The sequence below is a fragment of the Rana temporaria genome, chromosome 9, assembly GCF_905171775.1.
Source record: "Rana temporaria chromosome 9, aRanTem1.1, whole genome shotgun sequence".
NCBI classification, from domain to species: Eukaryota; Metazoa; Chordata; class Amphibia; order Anura; family Ranidae; genus Rana; species Rana temporaria.
In genome coordinates this window covers 50,079,658-50,104,979 of record NC_053497.1, presented here as the reverse complement: position 1 = coordinate 50,104,979, position 25,322 = coordinate 50,079,658, and the positions used below count along the sequence as shown (strand labels likewise).

Below are 25,322 nucleotides of genomic sequence, written 5' to 3'. Positions count from 1 at the left end.
GTGCACTGTTTATTTCTATTATAATTTATATTTCTAGGTAGTGACTCCCTTTCGAGGGACAAAGTGAGTTTAAAGGACTTCATCCTCCCACTCCTCCCTTTCCCATTAAAAAGAAATCAAGGAGTAAATGGGTGGCAAACAAAAAAAAAAAGTGGGATAAAGAATTTTTCATAATGACCTTCCTATTTTAAATTTGAAGGATTCTATTATATTGTGACCTCCACCACACACCACCGAGGGAGGCAATTAAACCTTCCCATCATATTTATATTTGTGCTAGGCTTTCTTAACTCTAAGGGGGCTATACTTGCCCCTTACCTCCAACCTTTGTGATAATAAAAAAATAAAAATAAAAAAAAAGGAAAAGAAAAAGGAAGAAAGGGGAAAGGAAAAAGATAAACTTCCCCTTATATATATATAACTCTCCTGAGAGTCCATCTGCTCCCTACATCATCTCTTAGTGGTAAAAAAAAACAAAACACAGTTAACCTCCACCTCAAACCACCGAAGGCAGTCAAACCTACCCACTGTGTATATGTAAGTGCTAGACCTTCTTAACTCTAGGGGGGGGGATACGCCTTCAACTCACACTTTTGACAAGTTGAAAAACACATGGGGAGATTTACTAAATTTACTGGAGCACACAGAATCTTGAGCAGCTATGTATAGTAACCAATCAGCATCTAACTTCAGCTTGTTCAATTAAGTTGACAATAAGGCCCCTTTCACACGAAGGGTTTAACTGTCAATTTTCCAGGTAGACCTGATTGGACAGTCCATTAATTCCATGGTCCGGCAGGTGTAAACAGACTTGTGTCCTTTTACACAGCCTACCTCTGATCTGGTCCAGTGTCCTAAAAAAAACAAAAAAAAAACGGGAGGGGATCAGTCTTCCTTCATCTAGGCGGAGCGGATCGGAGGGCAGTTGGGTGTAAATGAACAGCGGCGTCTGTTTACTCCCAGCTGCCCATGGAGCAGAGTGTGCTCTGTTCATGTCTACTCTGCATCAACTGAGTGGAGACAGATGGATCCTTTAACTTCTCTTTTCTGATCAGCAGATAGATCCCCTGCTGATCTCAACAGAGTCTGCCCTGTGTGAAATGGGCTTAAGGCTGGGTTCACACTACTACACTACTTTCATCCTATTTTGCTCTGTGTTCAATGTTTCCCTATGAGAGCTGCCTTACTGGTCCTACACTGGTCCTACACAAGTCGGTCCGACTTTGAAAACGCTCCCTGTACTACTTTTGGTCCTACATTGATCCTACTTCAACCCATTGAATGTCATTGAAGTCGGACCAAAGTAGTATCCTGTTCATGAAAGTAGGATGGATGTAGGACCAATGTAGGATAAATGTAGGACCAATGTAGCAGAGCAAAGTAGAATGAAAGTAGTGTAGTAGTGTGAACCCAGACTTAAACCTAGAACCCGATTGGTTACTATGCACAGCTGCACCAGATTCTGTGTGCACCAGTTTTAGTAAATCTCTTTGTGTCTTGGGGGTTTCTGGATTCCCCCTTACTACAACTATTACTAGAAGTACTTCTGTGTTGATGTCAGTGGCAGCTGGTGAAGATTTAGGATGGGGGGCACAAGACCCCGCCCTTCCTGTTTGACCCATCCCACTTCTCGTAAGCCCCACCCCTTATAGAATCCATCCACTTTGTCCCCTGTATTACACTAGTTTACACCCATAGTGTCAGGAGTATACAGCCCCAGCATTACAGGACAGAGTATACAGCTCAGCATCACAGTGCAGAGTATACAGCTCAGCATCACAGATTAGGGTATAAAGCTCAGGGTATACAGCTCAGAATCACAGATCAGGGTATATGCTCAGCCTCGCTGATCAGGATATACAGATCAAGGTATACAGCTCAGCCTCATAGCTCAGGGTATACAGCTCAGCCTCATAGCTCAGGGTATACAGCTCAGCCTCACAGATCAGGGTATACAGCTCAGGGTATACAGATCAGCATCAAAGATCAGGGTATACAACTCAGCGTATACAGCTCAGCATCACAGATCAAGTGAGTGGTGGCTCTCCTTCACCAGCAGCCAATATCCATAGATGCACTGTGCAACTGCTGATCCACGTTCTGGCACTGACAGCAATTAACCCCACCACCCCCCACTTACCAGTATCCTCCTCTCCTGAAGCGGCAGCTCTGGCTCCTCAAGCTTCATCTGCCGTGTCTCCTCTTTCGCAAAGAAAAACACTGCTAGGCATCCAATAGGATCACGTTTTGGCCAATCGACAAACAGGTCTCACAGACCTGCCTCCTGAATGTTGGGGAGGAACGTTAGTGTGAAAATAGCGAAAATTCAATCGCTATGGTCACACAACAGGGTGGGATCAGGACGCAGTGTTCTGCATCGCAAGCCCACCCTATATTGAAGCCTATTAGAGGCTCTGGCTCTAATCAGGTGCTTCAAAATTCACACCTCCACCGATCCCCGCCAAAGTAATTCATGCGCTTAATGTCCTGAAAGGGTCTGGGCCATGGATAATGAGGGCGGTGAGCCCACAATGCACTGGCCGCCACTGGTATATTTTGTAAAGTGCAGCAGACGTAATAATAAGACCTTTCTTCATCCATTCATTCTGAATTAACAGTGTGAACTGACAGTATCTAACAATTTTTTGTTTACTATTAGGAAAAGCAATACCCCACACTGGACATACTTGAAACATGCTTTGCTTTATTTGAGAACTAAATGTATGCATACATCATTCTTGCAGCTGGCCATGGAACCGGCGTTGGAGGAGGAAACCTGGTTTCCGGAGGTGGTGGTGGTGGTACTGGAGGTGGCTTTTCTCAAATTTCCCAGTCACAAAATCAAGGATCAAATCAACAAGGTGGATTTTCTCAAATTTCCCAGTCACAAAATCAAGGATCAAATCTACAAGGTGGAGGCGGATCACAGTTTCAAGGCTCCAATCAATCAGGTGGAGGTTCATCTGGAGGTGAGTGATAATTCATGGTTTCAACCACCACCATCCTTTAAAAAAACTGCAATGAGATACTTGCATTCCCCCTCAAGAGATTTTGGAGGATCTCAAAATAATTCCTGCTCACACACATAGAATCTCTGTTTAATGTGAAGTCTAAGAGTCGGTTCACACAGCAGCGGCACGACTTCGGGGGTGACTCTGCAAGTCATCCTGAGGACGACTTCAGAGGCGATTTGCAAAACGACTTCTGTATAGAAGTCAATGCAGGTCGCCCCGAGCCGCCCCCGAAGTCGTACAGGAACCTTTTTCTAAGTCGGAATGACTTGTGTCGCTCCTATTAGAACGGTTCCATTGCATTGAATGGGACGCGACACGTCAGGCGGCTGAGCCGCCTGTCGTGTCGCCCCAGTGTGAACCGGGTCTAAGGCCCCATACACACGAGAGGATTTATCCGCGGATACGGTCCAGCGGACCGTTTCCACGGATAAATCCTCTCGAGGATTTCCGCGGATTTCTATGCGATGGCGTGTACACACCATCGCATTGAAATCCGCGCCGAAATCCTCTGGCGATGAAGTGACGCGCCGTCGCCGCGATGATGACGCGGCGACGTGCGCGACGCTGTCATATAAGGAATTCCACGCATGCGTCAAATCATTACGACGCATGCGGGGGATCCCTTCGGACGGATGGATCCGGTGAGTCTGTACAGACCAGCGGATCCATCCGTTGGGATGGACTCCAGCAGATGGATATGTTCTGCATGTCAGCAAATATTCGATCTGCTGGAATCCATCCCAGGGGAGATATATCCGCGGAAACAGATCCGCTGGCGTGTACACACCATAGGATCTATCCGCTGAAACCCATTTGCTGGGATTTATCTACGGATGGATTCTATGGTGTGTACGGGGCCTAAGGGTCAACTTAAATAATCAAAATGTTTCCAATCGGGAAGGGCTTCGCATTTCACAGTTGTCTGTAAATCTACATTTTGAAAAATCAGGTAGTAACTGGTGTGTGTGTAACTATTTCAGTAATTTTACAGAACCTTTTCAGGCAGAATTTTTTAATAACGTTTTGTGTTTTTAAAATTGCTGTAAGCACAAAAAAACACCGAATGATCCGCCAGAAATCCAGTGAGCTCCTAACTTCTTGTTAGAGTAAATGACGTTGCCTTTGCTGCACTGAAATCCCAAACAGTGTTGTTAACTCTAATAGAAAGAGAAACACCTGCCGCTCCAAGTGAGACCTTGAAGCCCAATGATCCAGTAGGTGCTAGCCTCCACCCACAATTAAATTAGAAGAAATGGCCGCACACCAATGTAGATCAAAATCCTTTTTATTTGGACATCCCAAAAACATCAGGAATCAGAATGCTGGGTAGACGCGTTTCGCACACTTCACGTGTCATTAGGTAATGACTAAGCACATGTGAAGTGTGCGAAACGCATCTACCCAGCATTCCGTTTCCTGATATTTTTGGGTCGTCCAAATAAAAAGGATTTTGATCTACAGTGGTGTGCGGCCATTTCTTCTAATTTCAGTGTTGTCAACTCTGCCTGGGGTCTTACTTTCTGCACTGCAAAACACCTCCCTCATATGTAATGAGGACACAGATTGAAAAAGTTCTTTAGTCCAGCAGGAGAAAACTTCCATCTAGAAAAGCTCTTGTGGTGTCCGCTCACTACAGGATGTTATAATAGACGCTTAACGCTTTTCTGGCAGACCAACAAGTATTTGTCTTTACTTCCTAAAATTGTGAAGAGGCAAATGGCAAAGAGTGTTTGTGTGTATATGTATATATATATATATATATATATATATATATATATATAATTTTTTTTTTTTACAGAAATACATTTTAGTGTGCAACAATGACAACAGCATGTTATATATCGCCATACATACGATTATTGGAAAACATTAAAAAAAATATCACAATGAAAATAGGTACATTTTTACATGAGTAATTTTTTTTTCCAGAAACCCATCTATGGAGCCTGTCAAACCAAATTTAGAACCAAAAGTCCCTATCCATGGGTTGTGCCTTCTTTAAAGGATTGTATAGTGTTTTATATGGACTTTTTTCATTCTTAAAAAAAAAAAAAGGAAGTAGCTTTGTTTTTATAGGACTACTTTTTTTGTATTGACATATACAGTCAACAGAGCTCTTCATTTCTTTTTATGTGGTTTATAGACTCTCCTTAGTGCATCTTTTTTTTTTTTTTTTAAAGCCCCCTGTTTACAGAGTTCAATAGCTCAATTTGAACAATATACACTCACACACGTTTTTTACTGCAGAGTGCCTTCTCTCCCTTACATGAAACAGCTCCACAGTGTGCTATAAATTCAGCATCACAGGTGTAGCTTGTGCAATTTTAAAACATAACATAAATACAGTGCATAAGGAAAGTATTCACAGCGACTCACTTTTTACATTTTTGTTATATTACAGCCTTATTCTAAAATGGATTAAATGCATTATTGTCCTCAATATTCTACAAACGATACTCCATAATGACAAGAAGTTTGTTTGAAATCTTTGCAAATTAAAAAAAAAAAAAAAAAAATCACAAAAGTAAATTTTTGGGCAGTTTCTCCCATTCTTCTTTGCAAGACCTTTCAAGCTCCATCAGGTTGGATGGGGAGCGTTGGTGCACGACCATTTTCAGATCTCTCCAGAGATGTTCAGTCGGGTTCAAGTTGGGGCCACGTAAGAACATTCACAGAGTTGTCCTGCAGACACTCTTTTGTTATCTTGGCTGTATGGTTAGGGTCGTTGTCCTGTTGGAAGATGAACCTTTGCACAAATCTGAGGTCCAGACTCCAGAGCGCTCTGGAGCACTTTTTCATCAACAATGTTTCTGCACATTGTGGCACTCATCTTTCCCTCGATTATGACAGTCCCTGCCACTGAAAAACATCCTGACAGCATGATGCAGTCATCACCATGCTTCACTGTAGGGATGGTATTGGCCAGGTGATGAGTGGTGCCTGGTTTCCTCCATACATGAAGTTTGCCATTCAGGCCAAAGAGTAAAATCTTTGTTTTATCAGACCAGAGATTTTTTTCCTCATGGTCGGGGTCCTTCAGGTGCCTTTTTCGCAAACTCCATACAGGCTGTCATGTGCCTTTTACTTGGGAGTGGGTTCCGTCTGGCCACTTTACCATAGAGGCCTGATTGGTGGAGTGCTGCAGTGATGGTTGTTCTTCTGGAAGGTTCTCCTCTCTCCACAGAGAAACACTGGAGCTCTGTCAGAGTGACCATCAGGTTCTTGGTCATCTCCCTAAGGCCCTTCTCCCCCGAGTGCTCAGTTTGGCCGGGCTGTCCACTCTAGGAAGACAGCTGGTGGTTCCAAACTTGATGGTGTCCACTGTGCTCATTTAGGACCTTCAATGCTCCCGAAATGTTTCTGTATCTTTTCCCAAATCTGTGCCTTGATACAATTCTGTCTCGGAGGTCTACAGACAATTCTTTGGATCTCATGGCTTAGTTTGTGCTCTGACATGCACTGTTAACTGTGGGACCTTATATAGACAGGTGTGTGTTTTTCCAAATCATGTCCAATCAACTGACCTTACCACAGGTGGACTCCAATCAAGTGGAGAATCAATCTTAAAGTGGAGGTTCACCCGGAAATGACAATTTTTAACATTAGATTCATGCTCATTTTGTCAAGGGGAATCGGGTAGTTTTTTTTTAAATCAAAGCCGCACTTACCGGTTTAGAGATACATTTTCTCCGCCGCTTTCTGGTATGGGCTGCGGGACTGGGCGTTCCTATTTGATTGACAGTCTTCCGACAGGCTTCCGACGGTCGCATCTATCGCGTCACGATTTTCCGAAAGGTGCGACGGTGCGCAGGCGCCGTATAGAGCCGCACCAAAGTTCGGCTTCTTTCGGCTACTCGTGACGCGATAGATGCGACCGTCGGAAGCCTGTCGGAAGACTGTCAATCAAGAAGGAACGTCCAGTCCCGAAGACCATACCCGGAAGCGGCGGAGAAGATCGCTCTCTAAAACGGTAAGTACTGCTTCGTTTTTAAAAAAAACTACCCGATTCCCCTTGACAAAATGAGCATGAATCTAATGTTAAATATTTTTTTTAGGGTGAACTCCCGCTTTAAGGATGATCAGTGGAAAAAGAATGCACCTGAGCTCAATTTTGAGTGTCATGACAAAGGCTTTGAATACTTATGTATATGTGAATTTTTTTGTTCGCTTTTTTTTTTTATACATTTGCAAAAGTTTCAAACAAACTTCTTTCAAGTTGTAATTATGGGGTATTGTTTGTAGAATTTTGAGGAAAATATTGAATTTAATCCATTTTGGAAGAAGGCTGTAACATAACAAAATGTGGAAAACGTGATGCGCTGTGAATACTTTCCGGATACACTGTATACATATTAGTATTTTTCCTTAAAATGATGGGTTATGTACAATATCCATTTTGATCATTCAGAAAAAACGTATCAGTTTTAAGGGCACTCCTTCTCTGGTATACACTAAATATCCTAACCTATGATAAAAAAAATAAAAGGTTGTTAGAACTGTAAGCTAGATTGTCTACTCTGTGGTGGGAGCGGATCGGCCAAGAACCAAGACAGGTCAAGATGAAAAGTGGATTGGTTGAACCCGATTACCAGTACCACAGTATGTAACATAAAAGTGGACCGTCATGGGAAGGACCAAAAGGTGTAGTCTAGTGTGGCTTCTTTGCTGCCTTCCAACACTGTGATGAGACAGAAAACCTCTGATGGAGAATTGTATAATACCATACAATCAGAACAATGTGTGTGTTTTCTATGTACAAATAGATTAAAAAAAATTGCATTCTCTTTCATTACCAGTTGTAAATTTCTCTCTCTTTCTCCTAAAAGGTTTTTCCCAGCAAGCACAATCTGGAAAATAGATCCTTAGTGTGGCATGCACAATAACTACTGAAGTGGTAAGTCAGTGTACATGATGTCCCATTCTACGAGAAAGGGTTGGGATCACTATCCAAAAGGAAAAGGAATCAGTTAAAACAGAAGAATCATAAAAAAAAATGGGTGGGGTTTTTACCTCACTTCCTGTCCTTATGACTCCCATTAAAGAAATAAGGGTGCAGTTGTCAATGTGGCACAAGGGTTCAGACAGCAATAAAGACAATGACCCAGATTTACAAAGGAGTTACGACAGCGTATCTCCAGATACGCCGTCGTAACTCTGAGTGTGAGGCGTCGCATCTCTGCGCCCGATTCATAGAATCAGATACGCCTCACTGTTGCCTAGATACGAGCGGTGTAAGTCTCCAACTCTGTCGTATCTTGGTGTGCATATTTACGCTGGCCGCTTCCGTAGATTTACGCGTAGAATATGCAAATGAGCTAGATACGCCGATTCAGAAACGTACGCGCACCCGGCGCATTGATTTACGTTGTTTACGTAAGGCTTTTTTCGGCGTAAAGTTACCCCTGCTATATGAGGCGTAGCCAATGTTAAGTATGGAGGTCGGGACAGCGCCGAATTTTGCGTCGTTTGCGTAAGCTGTACGCGAATAGGGCTGTGCGTAAGTTACGTTCACGTCTAAAGCATTGACTATTTGCGGCGTAATTTGGAGCACTGGGATACTTTCACGGATGGCGCATGCGCCATTCGTTAGGAGCGTCAATTACGTTGGGTCACGAGTCATTAACATACAACACGCCCACTACCAGCCTACTTTGAATTAGGCGGGCTTACGCCGGCCCATTTACACTACGCCGACGTAACTTAGGGCGCAAGTTCTTTCAGAATACGGGACCTGCCTCACTAACTTACGGCGGCATAGTGTATCTGAGATATGCTACGCCCGCCTAAAGATAGGCGATTCTACCTGAATCTGGCCCAATGTCATAAGTCCTAACCCTTCCTCACTCTACTAAAAATTTGTAGAGACACTAAAAGCCGATCAAGGTTCTAAATCAGGGGTAAGCAACCTTTGGCACTCCAGCTGTTGTGGAACTACATTTCCCATGAGGCATTGCAAGGTTGGCAGTTACAATTACTCCCAGAGGCATGATGGGGTTGGCAGTTACAATTATAGTTCTGCAACAGTTGAAGTGTCACAGGTTGCCTACCCCTGTTCTAAATTATCCATGTTTTAAATATAGTTTTACTACTCGTTGATCCTGCCAGTGGATCGCTTATTTTTACACTTCCTGTAAAGGGGGGACAGTACTGTTCAATCTGACGTGAAAGCAAACGGCAGTGCAGTCACCCTCTGGACAGGGTAGTCTTAGATGGACATGTGGCTTAAAATTGACTTTTTATTTATTTTGACCATTTTACACTTTATCCTTGTTGTTATGATAGGACAAACGCTTGAAAAATCACGTGTAATAATAATTATATCTCTTTCTTACAGGAATATTCAACATCGGATGTGCCGAAATACAAAAATTGCTGAGAAGCTTAAAAAAGAAGGGATTGTAAATAATTTATTTTTGTACAAATTGTCCTCCCCACCTCTATTCGCTCCCCGAAGATGTATTAATTGACCCATTTACAGATGCATGGATGAATCTTGGTGCTTGTCCTCTGGTCATCTCAGGATTTCCCAATTACAACTTGCGCTCATCTTCTCAATAAGCTCTTGTGAAGAGCAATTTTGTGCCATACAAAGTGTTTTTTTTTTTTTTATCTCTTTTTAAATAAAAATGTGAAGTGTTAATTTCTACATGTGCAATAAAACTTGCATAGGATTTGTTCTAACCTGGCTTAGGCTCGTTATGTTATAAACCTTTTTTTAGCATAGACTTTACCTATTCACACTAAATGAACAGAATAGAAAAAAATAGACTAGAAAGAAATATAACATAAAATAAAATATAATAGTAAAACAGAACAAAATAGAAAATAAAACAGAATAGACTAGAATATAATAGAAACAAATAGAATAACATAGAAAGTATAACCATCTTCTGAAATTTGAATTTCAAATTGAATACATAAGAAAAGAATAGAAAAAGAAAAAAAAATGAATAGCCTATAAAAGGATAAAAAAAAGACAATAGAATAGAAAAAATATTACCATTTCCCAAAATTCAAATAGATTCAATTCGAATAGAATAAATTAGAATAGAAAATAACAGAAAAGGTATAATAAAAAAACAATAAAAAAGAATAAAACCATCTTCCGAAATTCAAATAGAATCAATTAGACTTTGAAAAGAATGGAAAATAATAGATTAGAATAGGAAGATGGTTATATTTATTCTATTGTTTGTTTCTATACTATTGTGTTATTTTCTATTCTACTCTATTTTTTTCTATACTATTCAAATTCCAATTGATTTTGTAAAATGGTTATATTATTTCAGAAGATGGTTATAATCTATTTTATTCTAATCTTTTATTTTGTTCTGTTTTACTGTATTATATCATTCTATTTTCTGTTATATTCCTTTATTTTCTATTCTATTTTATTTGGAAATAGGAAAACTATTTGAATTCGTAAACTATTCAAAAACTTTTCTGAATCAATCCAAATTCGATTTTTTTTAATCTATTCGAAAACTAACAAAACAAATTCCGAAAATGAATTTAACGAAATTTATGTAAATAACAAATCTAAACAAATGTTTTTGTTCTGCACGTCTAATATTTTTAAAGTTACATTGGCCCAGCCTGGACCAATTGTAAATACCATAACTGGTCGATGCTCCTGGAAGCCGGAAAATAACTGAAGACACCGCTACTCCAGTAATCTCCACTTACTTCCTGGTCCCGTACGGAGAGGCTGGGCCTCATGCATTGTGAATACAGGTGTTGGCCACTCGCCGGGCGCTAATTCAGAGAACACTTTGCATCCTTCAGAATAATTGCAAAGCGTTCTCTGATTGGACAAGGTGGAGAGGCAGGGCAGTGCAGTAAGAATAATACTGGGGCCAGCACCAGCACCCTCGCCTAGGTGAAGACTTTTTTTATATATATATATATATATACACACACCAACTACCATCGAAGTGGGTTCCTTGGTTAAAATGAATGCCAGGAACACACCCCAGCATGTATACCCACATGGGCAGCTCAGTTACCCTAATCCCCATAGTGTCATTAACATCTCAAGACAGATGTGATTATCCAAGAACGTGACAGATGGTGTGAACAATTGTGAAGCCATGTCCTTTTCTAACCACCATGGAGCCATAAATACAGGGACAGGGTAGACTCACACAATCACCACATATCCTAGACTCAATGGCCCAGATTCACAAACGACTTACGACGGCGTAAGTCCGAATGTGCGCCATCGTATCTATGCGCCTGATTCTTAGAATCAGTTACGCATGAATTTTGCCTAGATACGAGCGGCGTAAGTCTCCTACGCCGTTGTATCTTGGGGTGCATATTTACGAATATGCAAATGAGCTAAATACGCCGATTCAGAACGTACGTGCGCCCGGCGCATTGATTTACGTCGTTTACGTAAGGCTTTTTCCGGCGTAAAATAACCCCTGCTATATGAGGCGTAGCCAATATTAAGTATGGACGTCGGGACAGCGTCGAATTTTGCGTCGTTTTCGTAAGTCGTATGCGAATAGGGCTGTGCGTAAGTTACGTTCACGTCGAAAGCATTGACTATTTGCGGCGTAATTTGGAGCATGCGCACTGGGATACTTTCATGGACGGCGCATGCGCCAATTGTTAGGAGCATCAATTACGTGGGGTCACGAATCATTAGCATACAACATGCCCCCTACCAGCCTACTTTGAATTCCGCGCGCTTACCCCGGCCCATTTATGCTACGCCGCCGTAACTTAGGACGCAAGTGCTTTGTGAATACTGCACTTGCCTCTCTAAGTTGCGGCGGCGTAGCGTAAACAAGATACGCTACGCCCACACAAAGTTACGCCGCCCTACGTGAATCTGGGCCAATAACTTGAGCCATAAACTTTTCAAGAAGACATCAATAAGAACTCAATAAAATAATGGGGTGAGCAACTACATGGCAGATGAGGTTTAATGTTGAAAAATGTAATATAATGAATTTCTGGGGCTAAAAATACGAATGAAAGTTGCTCTCTAGGGGGAGAACCATTGAGGAAATTGGAGAGAGACCTGGGGGTCCTAGTAGAAGTTAGACTGAGCAATCGCATGCAATGGTCAAGCTGTAAGAAAAGGTAGCAGACAATTAGCATGCATTAAAAAAGGAATTTACCCCAACAATAATTCTGCCACTTTACAAGACTCTGGTCCGGCCACATTTTAAGTATTTTGTCCAGTTCTAGTCACCAGTCCTCAGGAAGGATGTGCTAGAACTGGAGAGTCCAAAGAAGGGCAAAAAAAGGCACAGGAGGACCTCAGTTATAAAGAACGACTATAAACAAACGTATTCTCTCTGGAGAACAGATGCTTGAGAAGAGATATAATTGTGATATACAAATACCTTAATGGTGATTCTAGCATAGGGAGGAAACTATTTGGTTGCAGGGAGTAGAGAAAGACACTCGGATACTCATTGAAGCTGAAAGAGAGGTGGTTTAACTTTAACCATTTCCTGCTCGGCCTATAGCAGAATGACGGCCGGGGCGGTGATTCAGCTATCCCAACTGGGCATCATATGACATCCAGAAGGATAAGATGCCAGCGCATGCCCACGGGGGCATGCAACGCAGTGATCAGTGATGCGGTGTGTCACTATGACACACTGCATCTCCGATCATGGTAAGGCGCCTCTGATGGAGGCTCCTTATCACGTGATCAGCTGTGACTATGTACAGCGTGAACCAGGAAGTGTCGGTAAATGGCTTTCTGTGGTTCGCTCCAACAGGGAGAGCCGATCTGTCAGAGAGGGGGTCTGTGTTAAATGTGAAGGGAGAAGAGGGGAGAGAGACAGAGGGGACAGGGGACATTTCCCTCTAACACGTGTCATGCGATATGTCAAAACTCTCCTTCGTCCCAGGTGTTGTTCCCAATATACCAGTGTTTCTCAATTCCAGTCCTCAGGCCCCCCCAACAGGTCAGGTTTTCAGGATTTCCATTATTTTGCACAGGTGATTTGATCAGTTTCACTGCCTTAGTAATCACCACAGCCTTTTCATCTGAGGGAAATCCTGAAAACCTGACCTGTTGGGGGGGCCTGAGGACTGGAATTGAGAAACACTGCAATATACAGACATAGGTTTCCTTCATTATACAATGTTTATTCTTCCACAGACAGAACAGCAGACAGTTAATGCTTACATTGTTACAGCTGGTAAAACATCATTGCAGGATGGTACGGAGGAAAGATATTATGATGGTATGATCTTTCTCCTGGTAGAGGGTCCCTTCCCCACCCCCATCTCTCTGTAGAGTCCGATGACCCTGAGACCCCCGTCGGGTCGGGTGACCCTGAGGTCCCTCCTAACTACACAACCCACATGTGTTCTTATACTGTTTTAAAAGCTAAGCATAATTTAGATTAGCTCCAAAAAAGGTTGGTGATGCTCCTGTCAAATGTAACACCCACTTGTGTATTTTTAAGTAACACATCTCCACCCACTGTCTTGACGTATCTCCTAAAATACATGAAGCCTACGACAGATGTAGTGTCATCCTGTAACTGACCTTCCTCAAACTACCATGTTTAATCAATGATTCAGAAACATTTATCACACAAAAATATTAATGAATTTAAAATCTAACAGTCTGCGTTGATAATCAGCACATTGTTTATCAGCGCAGCCCCCATGAGAGGTGCCACAACAATGCTAATCAGTGACCATCAGCTGCCAGTCAGTGCCTACCACAGTGCCCAGCAGTAACACTTGTCAGTACTTCATCATCAGTGCCGCCTCATTAGTGCCCATCAGTGAAGGAGAAAGTAAAATTTATTTATTTATTTTTTTTAAAACATTTCGGTCTTTTTTAGTTTGTTTAGAAAAAAATTAAAACCCCAGTGGTGATCAAGTACCACCAAAAGAAAGCTCTATTTGTGGGAAGAAAACTATAAAAAATGTGTTTGGGTGCAGTGTTGCATGTCCGCCATCAGGGGGGTAAAGGCAGTAAACCTGTAAGGGGCCCCGAAGGCAACCCCCTTTTTTTTTCATCTTTCTTTTTGTAAGGGGCCCGGGGGTCCCCAGATGGCAACCCCCTTTTTTTTTTTTTTATAAAAAAAAAGTGTATTCTTTTATTATATATTTTTTTTTATTAAAGGGCCCAGAGGTTCCCAGGGCAACCCCCCCAATTCATGGCACCCCCCCGCTTCTCAATTCACGCCCCCTCACGCTTCTTAATTTGAGACGGCAGGGGGCCCATGCCTGGAGCTGTGCAAGGGGCCCCATAATTCCTGATAGCGGCCCTGATCGCACATTCAAAGTGCGGCAGCTGAACATTATCATGGGCAGGAAGGGGAGAAGTTTCTGGTATTGAAGTGGTTAAACTGCGTAGAGGGTTCTTTACTGTCAGAGCGGTAAGGATGTGGAACCAAGTGGTGGTTTCAGCAGGGAGTGTCGATAGTTTGAAAAAACGACTAGATGGACATCTTAACGATCGTATCGTACAGGGATATGAGAATTATTATTGACATAAACTCAGGCACATCCACACAGGTTTAACTGAATGGACTGGTCTTTATTCAACCATACCAGCTATGTAACGTCCAAAACGTCCGCATATTGTAGTCCTTTTGTTGCATTGTAAATTGCCTTTTTTTTTTTATTCATTTTTTTTATTGTTTATCTAAAAAAAATACTTGTTTCCATTTATATCATACATATAGAACACAGGTGTCAAATAAGGCCCACGGGCCGAATCCGGCCCTCCAGGCCATTTCATGTGGCCCTTGCACCTCTACTGCAGCTGCAGGAGAGCACCAGCCCTCCTCTGGTCCTACTCCAGACTCCTACTTTCTGCTTTCAAGCAATGCATCCAGCTTCTTCCCAGCAGCAGTATAAGGAAAGGGGGTGCACTGCGATGTAGGGGAGAGTGGGGGACTCAACTTCTGATGGTGGGGTGGCTCTTGACATCTAATGTAAGGGGAGGGGATGCGCTAGACATCTAATATTACAGATACAGCCGGCCCTTTTGAGGGAAATCATAATGCTGATGCGGCCCACGATGAAATTGAGTTTGACACCCCTGATATAGAACCATGAGAATCTTTGTCTCAAACCACTGAAATATGCCTACTTGTATACACAAATTCTACACAAGAAAAAGTGTTTACTGCATAGACTGGGCCTCGTTTCACTACCATCTTTAAAGGAGAGCGTTTCATGATTCCTCACAGCCACTAGTCATATTTCATTTTGTGGTGGAAATTGTTGATTGATCTAATGGGTTGATGTGGAAATCAGGACTTTTCGGTTAGAGACACCATTCTATAATTTGTTCCATAGGAACACAATCTGAGGCTGCAGAGCAAGTAGCCCGGACCCTCAGCTGAGCCCGCTGCCTGTCACAGTCACACGGGGCGGAGGAAATCTCTTTGCTGGGCCACAGGAAAGACCTTATGGGGGGGGGGGGATGAATCAAGTCCTTCTTTGTTCTATTCAAAAACACAAGGCGCATCATTTTGAAACAATCCGACGCTTCATGATGTCATTTTGTACTGCACAGTCCAGGGTTGAATTAGTTCTGCAACATCTTCTGCAAAGTCTGTATTGTTTGCTGAAGTCTTGAGATTTTCAGGTGTATGGAGGTATCCTGAAGAGAAAAAATATGATTTTCATACACAAAAGCAGGTTTTTGCATATTTTTTAGCACAAAATATGACTTGTGAGTCAACTACACAGTCTAATAGGTCGCACACAGACCGAGGATGAAACAGATATAAAACACCATCCCCAGGGTACCTCGTTGTCGTCGTCCTCATGTGGCTTCCTGCCCTGGAATTGGCGCTCTAACTTCTCAAGTTTAGGTTGTAGCTTCCCGAGCTGTGACTGCGGGTCAATAAATCCCTGGTGAATAAAAAGACAAAAATGATCAAAGATTTACAGTGGAGAAATATCGCCGTCTTTCCATCAAGAAGAGAGATTATATTGTGAAATTTAACAATTTGTGATCTTTGAGGCATAAAATAATTTGAAGGTATGCTCACCCAAACTCAAAAACATACAAGAGACATGTGTGAGTCTACCTAACCAAGGCATATTATTTCCATCCTCACATTACTTGAGTACCCCAACCTACCCACTGTGAAAAATAAGGAGCATGGGTCAAACAGACACTTTACCTAACCACTTAAAGTGGAGTTCCACCCCCTTTTACAAGGTGGTTTTAACCACTTGCCGCCCGCCAATGACATATTGACGTTGGCAAAGTGGTTGTAGAATCCTGACTGGACGTCATATGACGTCCTCAGGATTCTGAGCCGCTGCGCGCCCCCAGGGGCGCGCATCGCGGCGATCGTTGTTGCGGGGTGTCAGTCTGACACCCTGCAACACCGATCTCGGTAAAGAGTCTCTCACGGAGACTCTTTACCACGTGATCAGCCGTGTCCAACCACGGCTGATCACGATGTAAACAGGAAGAGCCATTGACGGCTCTTCCTCACACGCGTCCGACAGACGCGAGTAGAGAAGAGCCGATCGGCGGCTCTCCTGACAGGGGGGGTTCGCGCCCCCCCCCTCGGATCGCCACACTGGACCACCAGGGAAGGGCAAACTGTAAAAAAAAGCCCCCCCCCCCCCAAAAAAAAAAGATGCCAATCAGTGCCCACAAATGGGCACTGACTGGCAACATAGGTGCCGCCCCACAGTGTCCATCAGTGCCACCCCACAGTGTCCATCAGTGCCACCCCACAGTGCCCACCTATCAGTGCCCATCTGTGCCACCCATAAGTATCCATAAGTGCCACCCATGAGTGCCCATCTGTGCCGCCTATGAGTGCCCAGTGCCGCCCATGAGTGCCCATCAGTGTTTCAGGCGCTGCTGATCTATCCGGTAAGTGGCGGAAACAACCGGAAGTGGCTGGAGGGGGGGGGGGCACCTCTCCTGCTGCCCATAAAAGTCATCCAGTGGCGAATCCACTTTTATGTGACAGCTCCTTGTGCCGGCTCCTTTGACTGCCGTATACCTACAGTTTTAATAACAGTTTTCACAAATCAGTCCCAGTGTTCTGCACACCAAAAATACTCTCACTAGGAGGCAGATGTTTCTGACCTGAAGATTCATAGAAACGCGGCAGTTATCCATTACTTCCTCCATGGCCCAGCCAATTCGGTCACCACCCTCTTGAGATGTATCACTAGACAGCTGAATATGAAGAGATCCTGATAATGACAGCGTCTGCAGAGGGGAGAGGAAAGACTGAAGAGAAGACAGGTCCTCTTTCCGGGAACAGAAAATGTGGACTGTTTTGATAAAAAAAAAAAATCAGAAATCAGACATGAGAAAAATTTAAAAATGACTGTTAGGCCATTTATATTACAAGCTGCTTTCTAAAATGCATGCACTAGCATCCAGTATGGACACATTTTAAGAAATTATCTAGAAATGATCTAGTTTTCCAATTTTCCATTTGTGTGCCTCCTGCCAGGAACAGTCTTTCCATTTGCAGGCTGACAATGCTACTCCACGGGATCTCATTTAGCAGAAGCATTCTCAGCTTGCCATGTACACTGCTTCAAGTGTAATCTGGGTTGTCCATCAGGTCTGCAGCCCAATAGCCTACTAAATGAGCCTAAAAAAGGATTTGCTTAAAGCGGAGGTTCACACAAAAAGTGAACCTCCGCTTTTTGGATCCCTCCCCCCCTCCGATGTCACATTTGGCACCTTTCAGGGGGGTGCAGATACCCATTTGCACCACTTCCGGGTTCTGACTTCCGCAGGAGTCCATCCTCGTCACGTCGGCTACCCAAATCCCCACCCCCGCTGTCTTCTGGGAAACACCGTTCCCAGGAGAGAGCGGGGACCAGTGACGGTGCGCCGCGATCCTCGCGCATGCGCAGTAGGGAATCGGGCAGTGAAGCCGCAAGGCTTCACTTCCCGATTCCCTCTACGAGGATGGCGGTGGAAGAAGCCGAGGACCAATCGATTGCTCAGCCTCGTCTGCTGACATCGCGGGCACGCTGGACAGGTAAGTGTCCATTTTTTAAAAGTCAGCAGCTGCAGTATTTGTAGCTGCTGGCTTTTTAAAAAAAACAAACAAAAAAAAAACGGGTGGTCCTCCGCTTTAAGAACACCATATACGATGAGGCAAGAAGCCAAACATACGGAAATGCTGATTTTTAATTTACATACAATGTTTTCAATAACAAGTCTGCACAGACTTCTGAAGTATCTGTTGTGCCACAATGTAAATGTTCAAATTTTGAATGGTGGTCAGTCTGCCAAATGTCCGTGTGCAACTATGTGTTTATTTGGACATAGCATAAACAACTGTTTCCAGAGTTCCCACATGGCAACTGTAGAACATCGGTGCATGCTGGGTTGGTGATGGGGGCGGTGCCACCAGGTGATGTCGCTAGGTGGCCCCTCCTTTTACCCATTTAGGAACCGTCAAATGGCAGAGCAGGCGCACAGCATTTAGCCTTTGATGCGGGCGGAGCATTTTTTTTCACGGGTTTGATGGTGGCTGCGATCGACGATGGATCTACATTGGGGGGACACTTTTTTATTTTTAATAAAGGAATTGTCAAAAACTGTGTTTTTTTTTCTCTTTTTGACACTTTTTTTGGTGAACGAGTAGGGGTCCAATGTACCCCTACTCATTCACATAGGGGGGGGGGGGGATCTGGTGGCACCCTTGTTTAAGAGGGCTTACAGATTCTGATAAGCCTGCTGCCTACAGACCCCCAAAACCACAGCCAAGGGTTCTAGGCAAGAGCACCCCAAAGCACTCCCCCCAATGCTGAGGCCTGGTATGGTTCAGGTGGTGCGTTTGCTCGCCCCCCCTTCTTTGAATGCACGGATAAGGGTCTATATGGATCTTGGAGAGATCCCACGTGTTTTGTTTTTTTGGGGGCATGGTGTTCCCCTTAAAATCCATACCAGATTTAAAGGGCATGATATGGATTGGAGGGGACCCCCACGCCGTTTTTTTTTTTCAAATTTTTTCTATCGTCGGCAATGTTTTTTTTCATTCAGCTGTTAGCGGGAAAGCCGATGACAGCCGACTCATCTGTTGTTAGGACACAACGGCCGGCTTCTCAGCCCACTTCTCAACTATTCACTATGCCCTGATTGGGCTTAGAATGAGGGCTTAGAATGCACTGTGCAATTTGGCAATGCAAATTGGGGTGTTCGCCGAACGGGCAATGGTTGGGCAATGGTTGGGCCAAACTTATGCCCGGTCCGAACCTTTCGCCCATCACTAATGGCAACTTGCAAAATCTGAACTATCACAAGACACGATGGAAACGAACACACAGTGAAACATAAAGCAACAAATATTATTCACAAAGATTATTTATTTTTTTAGCTTTCCTGGCTGAAAAAATCTGTGTCAATTTCCCTTATAAAACTAAAAAAATAATAATAAAAATTGGGAAAGAAACATAAAATTGTCTTCTAAAATCATGTGACATAATTGTGCTGCCCTGCCTCTTCAAATGATGTACTTTACTGTATGTGAAAGGGAAACTGGAAAGGCTATACTGTAGTTGGTAATGTGATTTTGTCACATGACACATGAGGAGAGGTTACTTCTCTGCATGGCCCAGGGGAGGTAATATACCATCAACCAATGACGCAGGGTGATGATGTCTCTGAAGGGTTTCACCTCCATTCTAAACTTTGATGGTAGTTAGTGATTGGCTCAGGCACGTTTGGGATCGTAGTCCCAACCCACCTGAGCGAGCCAGCCAGGAAGCCAACACTTCACACCACCAATCATAAGCAGTGAGGCATTTCCTGGTTGGCAGCTGCACAGACCAGGAAATGCCTCACTGCCTATGATTGGCGGTATGCAGTGTCCGCTACCTGGCGGCTTTGCTCAGGTGGGTTGGGACTACAATCTCAAACACGCCTGAGCCCATCACTAATGGTAGTGAAAGTGATTTCTTAACTGCGAGGCCACAACTACACCCCACTGGAACTGAAAATGATCCAGTTCAGGAAAAAATCATCCCTCATATATCAAGAATATCAGCTGTGATATGTGAGAGATGTTACATAAAAATGTAAGGCATGCTGATTAGGAGAGAAGAGGGGTGGGCTGTGCTCTTATAATACTATAGGAAAGGGGCAGCAGTGGACGTGGATTGTGAAAACAAGGTAATCAATATGCAAAATCCAATAATGTATCTCTCAAGAAACAATCAGAATACACCACAGACCATGTTACCCCCCAACCACTCACCTTCAGGTCTTGCCTTGGTCAGGCTGAATTCATTCCTCAATTTTCGTAGTGTCCTGATAACTGAGAAAACAAAATCAAAGGATTCTTCTTCCTCAGGGTAATTCCAATGAGCCTAATGAATGAAAAAATAAATAAATCACTAGTAACAAACACAAGTAAAATACCAAGACTACCGATTTGGCCAGCACCTGATGCAGACTAGGAAAACCCTGCTGAAAAATCTCAGGTGTCCTCATCCAACAGCCTATTGTAAGATTTAGACCTCTTCACAGATAAAATATGAACAAAGAGGGACTAATGGGGTCTTTGTTCATATTACCGGGGATGGAAAGTTGTGTGCCGGATGGCCACATTCTCACATAAAGTCCCACCAATTTGATTTTTGGATTTAGTAATCTTCCAGTTTCAACAGATAAAATATGGAAATGCAAATGTGTACAGCAAGGGTGCCCAACCTGCGGCCCAAGACGGCTATGAATGTGCCCAACACAAAATCATAAACTTACTTAAAAAAATATAAGATTTTTTTTTCCTGGATAGGAACTTTTTCCGTCGAAAAAATTGAGAAAATCCGCTTGTCTGTATGCAATTCCAACAAGCAAAAAAAAAACTAATTCTCAAAATCAAGAAAAAGAGCCAAACTGCCTATTGAACTTCATTGATCTTAACTCGTCGTACGTCACCGCGTTCTTGACGGTCGGAATTTCCGACAAGATTTGTGTGACCGTGTGTATGCAACACAAGTTTGAGCCAACATTCTGTCGGAAAAAATCCACGGTTTTCTTGTCGGAATTTCCGATCGTGTGTACGCGGCATTAGTGCACACTAGTGTGGCTGAAGAAAAATTTGACAGTGTCAATATCCGATGAGGACCTTGAGAATTGCTACTAGACAAAAACCGTATCAAATATCGCACTAGTTTTAGGTCGCCCGCTTTTAATTTTTAGAATTAAAAAAAAAATAATGTATTACTCATACAGGTACATTATCTATATAACTGATCGGTAACTTGTGATCTGCCCAACATTTTCTGCTCATCAGCTTTCCTTATTGTTAGTGTATTTTATGTGTGGCCCAAGACGATCCCTCTTCTTCCAATGTGGCCCAGGAGGGTCAAAGGGTTGAACGCCCCTGGTGCATAGGAATGTATGACCTGCAAGCAGGGCAGGACTTAGGGTGGTGGGGGCCCCTGGGCTTGAGTGTTGAAGGGGCCCCCCTGGAGAATTGGGGGGGATTTAAGATGTTGAGCGAGGGTGGGGGATCATAGTTGTTGTGGGGGTGAGCATTAAAGTTGTTGAGCGGAGGGGGGGGCGATTTGAAGTTGTTGAGCTGTGGGGGGGCGCATTAAAGTTGTTGAGCGGGGGGGGGGGGGGCCTCTCACCTGTGCACGGAATGTGTCAGCTCTCTTCCCTTCAGCAGACATCCACACACCACTCCGGTTCCTCCTGGGGTTTTGCAGTTGTTGAGTGGGGGGGGGGCTTAAGGCATGGGCCCCCTGGAGCAGAGAACCAGGGGGGGGGGGGGGTGCTGCCACCTGAAATTGAGAAGTGGGGGGCCTGCCGCAAATTGAGAAGGGGGGGGCCTTTAAAAAAAAAAGAAGAAATAAAGAAAAACAAAAAAAATATACAAAATGGGGGTAGCCATCCTGGGCCCTTTAATAAAAAGAAAAAAGAAACCTCTGGGCCCTTTAATAAAAAAAAATAAACATTTATAAAAAATACATAAAAAAAGGGAGATTGCCATCCAGGGCCCTGGGGACCTCTGGGCCTTTTAATAAAAAATTAAAAAAAAAACATTTATTAAAAAAAATGGGGGGTTGCCACATGGGGCCCTGGGGACCTCTGAGCCCTTTAATAAAAAAACAAATATATAAAAAAAAAATGTAATTTTTTATTAAAGGGCCCTGGATACCTCTGGGCCCTTTAATAAAAAGAAAAAAGAAACCTCTGGGCCCTTTAATAAAAAGAAAAAAGAAACCTCTGGGCCCTTTAATAAAAAAAATATAAAAAAAATAAACATTTATAAAAAAATACATAAAAAAAAAGGGAGGTTGCCATCTGGGGCCCTGGGGACCTCTGGGCCTTTTAATAAAAGATAAAAAAATAAAAAAAAGTAATTTTTTTTATAAAAAAAAAAAGGGGGGATTGCCTCCGGTGGCCCTGGAGACCTCTGGGCCCTTTAATAATAATTATATATATATATATATATATATATATATATATATATATATATATATATATATATATATATATATATATATATATATTATAAAAAATATATTAAAAAAAGGGTTTTTTTTTTTTTTAAAAGGGGGCCCCCCAGTCAAGCCCAATGGTAAGTCTGGCCCTGCCTGCAAGTATAACTAACTCCAAAATCTGTTATGTATCACCTGCTTTGTAATGGACGTGTAACTGGAACAGGATAGATAAGATGGATAACTATCTGATACAATGAAAGAATAGTTCCTGTCTGTAGCACTTCACAGAGCTTTTGTAGGTCACAGGGAAATTATTGTATGCCTTTAGAAGCCTTATGCAGGCCATTAAAAGGAAATAAATAAGGCAATTCCCCCATCAATAAAGACAGTGCTGACAGGGGAATGCCTCCTGCTGACACATTGTTATAGCAGCCACTAGTGATAATCACAAGTAAATCTGGCCAACTAGTTGTATGATCGATTGATCAACTTGGTACATTCAGCCTGCCCATGCATGGTTCGAATATTGGCTGGTGCCTGCTGAACCAGCTGAGCTACAAACCGTCTTTGGCCAGCCATAGTTCTATCATTAGTGAGGAGCAACATTAATTATAATAAGTAATTTTTGTAATTTTTCTACGCATATGTATTAAAATATATTTTTATAATTTTTTTTAATATATATTCTTTTCGTTGCCCACATAATCCCAACCCTAGAGGTTTCCACATTACCATTAAAAAAGTAACAATATGCAATTTTGCAGTCTGCCTGTTATGCCTAGTCTTATAAAACAAAAACTTTTATAAAGCCCCTGAAGATGCACGTTTGTGACGAAAGGTCGGGAGGAGTAAGGAACGTGTGACGTATCGGTGTGGACGGAGACTTGGCAACCATCTTGTTGGTAGGAAGCGCTGGACGCTTTCCTTTTTTGCTTGTAACATTTTATCAAATGTGAGTTTTAGTCATAAAAAATTTCTTTGTTTTGATGTCTGCGCAATGAGCGTAGTTCTTTCATCTTCCTATACATGTGATTACTGGGCTTCATTTCCAGGAGTACATCTATAGCCAAGTTTTGCTGAGATTAAGTTTGTGCATATCTGGTGGGCCCGTGAAAGAAGGATCCCTTCTCATGTATCGGTCTGTTCAATGAATAGGAGGAACTGTGAATATCGCCTTTGAATTATATGCTTACTGTGTATACCCTATACCAGGCATGTCCGAAGTCCGGCCCGGGGGCCAAATGCGGCCCGCGTTTTGGTTTAATGGGGCCCCACTGGTCATTTGGATATATATCTGTTGTGGCCTCCAAGGAATCCCAGAGCACCGCGTGGCACAAGATATATACCGTAATTATCATTCTGGCAGCCTCTGAGGTAACAGGGAGGGGGGTGGGGTGAGTGCTGTCAGATAACATACAGGAGAATCTCCTGTTTACTTGGCGGCCTCTGTAATAGGAAGGCCGCCAAGTAAACAGGAAATTCTTCTGTATGTAATTCATTGCCGCTTGTCCCGCCCCCTCCCTGTCCCCTCCGGGGCTGTAGATGGGCATGGATCAGGCTGCACTGATGGCAATAGTGAGGCTGCATTCAGAGGATGCATTCATGTCAATGGTGAGGCTGCATTCATGGCACGTGTGAGGCTGCATTTATGGCAATGATGAGGCTGAATTCAGGCCATGGTGAGGCTGCATTGATGGGCACTGACCCTTATTTTTCTTCACAGTTCATTATTTAAAAAAAAAACTGAAACTTCCCTCTCAAAGTGAAGGTGCGTGTTATACGACAAAAAATACAGTATAACCAAATAACACGCCCAAGCTCATCCTTAGACTCTTCACCACACACAGCCACAAAGGCAAGAGAATTCTTGTTGGGCAGTGTATTAATTCATTTGCATTTCATTTTAATGGTTCAAAAAATGTCAGGTAAAATAGTCGGCCCTCACGCATGTTCACTTCATCAAATCTGGCCCTCTTTGAAAAAAGTTTGGACACCCCTGCCCTATACACTGACGGTAAGGGTCAGTTAAATCGGGTGTTGGTGACGATTTCTTTCTTTCTTCATCTTACTGAACTTCAACGGTGGATTATGTTATGATCAATCTGGCATTACACATTATTGAACTTATTTATATGGACTTTTTGTTTAATACTACAATTTTTAAGCGCTACACCTTTACCCCATATATGCTTAGTTTTACGTTGCAGCACCTGTGCGTTTATAAAAAAAAAATCTGACCTACCGTTAGATATTAATACTTGTGTATTAATACACACGAGAGGATTTATCTGCGGATACGGTCCACCGGACCGTTTCCGCGGATAAATCCTCTCGAGGATTTGCGAGGAATTCCACGCATGCGTCGAATCATTACGACGCATGCGGGGGATCCCTTCGGACGGATTGATCCAGTGAGTCTGTACAGACCAGCGGATCAATCCTTTGGGATGGATTCAAGCGGATAGATTTGAAAGCATGTCTTCAAATTTCTATACGCTTGAAATCCATCCCAGGGGATAAAAATCCGCGGAAACAGATCCGCTGAATTGTACACACCAGGGGATCTATCCGCTGGAGCCGGTGCGCGGATCAATTCCAGCGGATGGATCCTCTCGTGTGTACGGGGCCTTAAAGTGAAGGTCTGGTCAAAAGCTGACTAAGCTTATAATGAACCATTCTAAGCCCTATACCAACTACCCTGTAAAAGGAAAGGTGCCTATACTTACCTATTCTGAAGGCGCTTTGGTCCGGTCACATGATCTCCTCAGCTGCCAGCTTCAATGAAGAGGAGAGATCGACGGCAATGGCTGAAGAGCCTGGGCAGTGATCTCACCCTTACGCTTACTATGGGGCATCCATTGTCGGCTCTCCCTCCTCTACACTAAAGCTGGTGCTGGGAGTCGATTATGTGAC

The 25,322-nt window shown here is 43.1% G+C and overlaps 2 protein-coding genes across 2 annotated transcripts in view; one reads left to right on the top strand and one right to left on the bottom strand.

Annotated features, from left to right (window-relative positions):
* The window catches only part of LOC120913470 (glycine-rich cell wall structural protein-like), a 29,677-nt gene extending 19,982 nt beyond the window's left edge, over positions 1-9,695 (top strand). The window contains exons 6-8 of the mRNA XM_040323428.1: positions 2,745-2,969; positions 7,841-7,908; positions 9,350-9,695. Of these exons, the coding sequence (XP_040179362.1) occupies positions 2,745-2,969; positions 7,841-7,872 (257 nt within the window). The 3' untranslated portion in view covers positions 7,873-7,908; positions 9,350-9,695. The remainder of the gene's footprint in view (positions 1-2,744; positions 2,970-7,840; positions 7,909-9,349) is intronic.
* Positions 9,696-15,151: 5,456 nt separating this feature from the next.
* Positions 15,152-25,322, bottom strand: part of VARS2 (valyl-tRNA synthetase 2, mitochondrial) — a 68,367-nt gene continuing 58,196 nt past the window's right edge. The window contains exons 27-30 of the mRNA XM_040323424.1: positions 20,213-20,324; positions 17,074-17,264; positions 15,765-15,869; positions 15,152-15,615 (exon numbers count right to left, since the gene is read on the bottom strand). Of these exons, the coding sequence (XP_040179358.1) occupies positions 15,541-15,615; positions 15,765-15,869; positions 17,074-17,264; positions 20,213-20,324 (483 nt within the window). The 3' untranslated portion in view covers positions 15,152-15,540. The remainder of the gene's footprint in view (positions 15,616-15,764; positions 15,870-17,073; positions 17,265-20,212; positions 20,325-25,322) is intronic.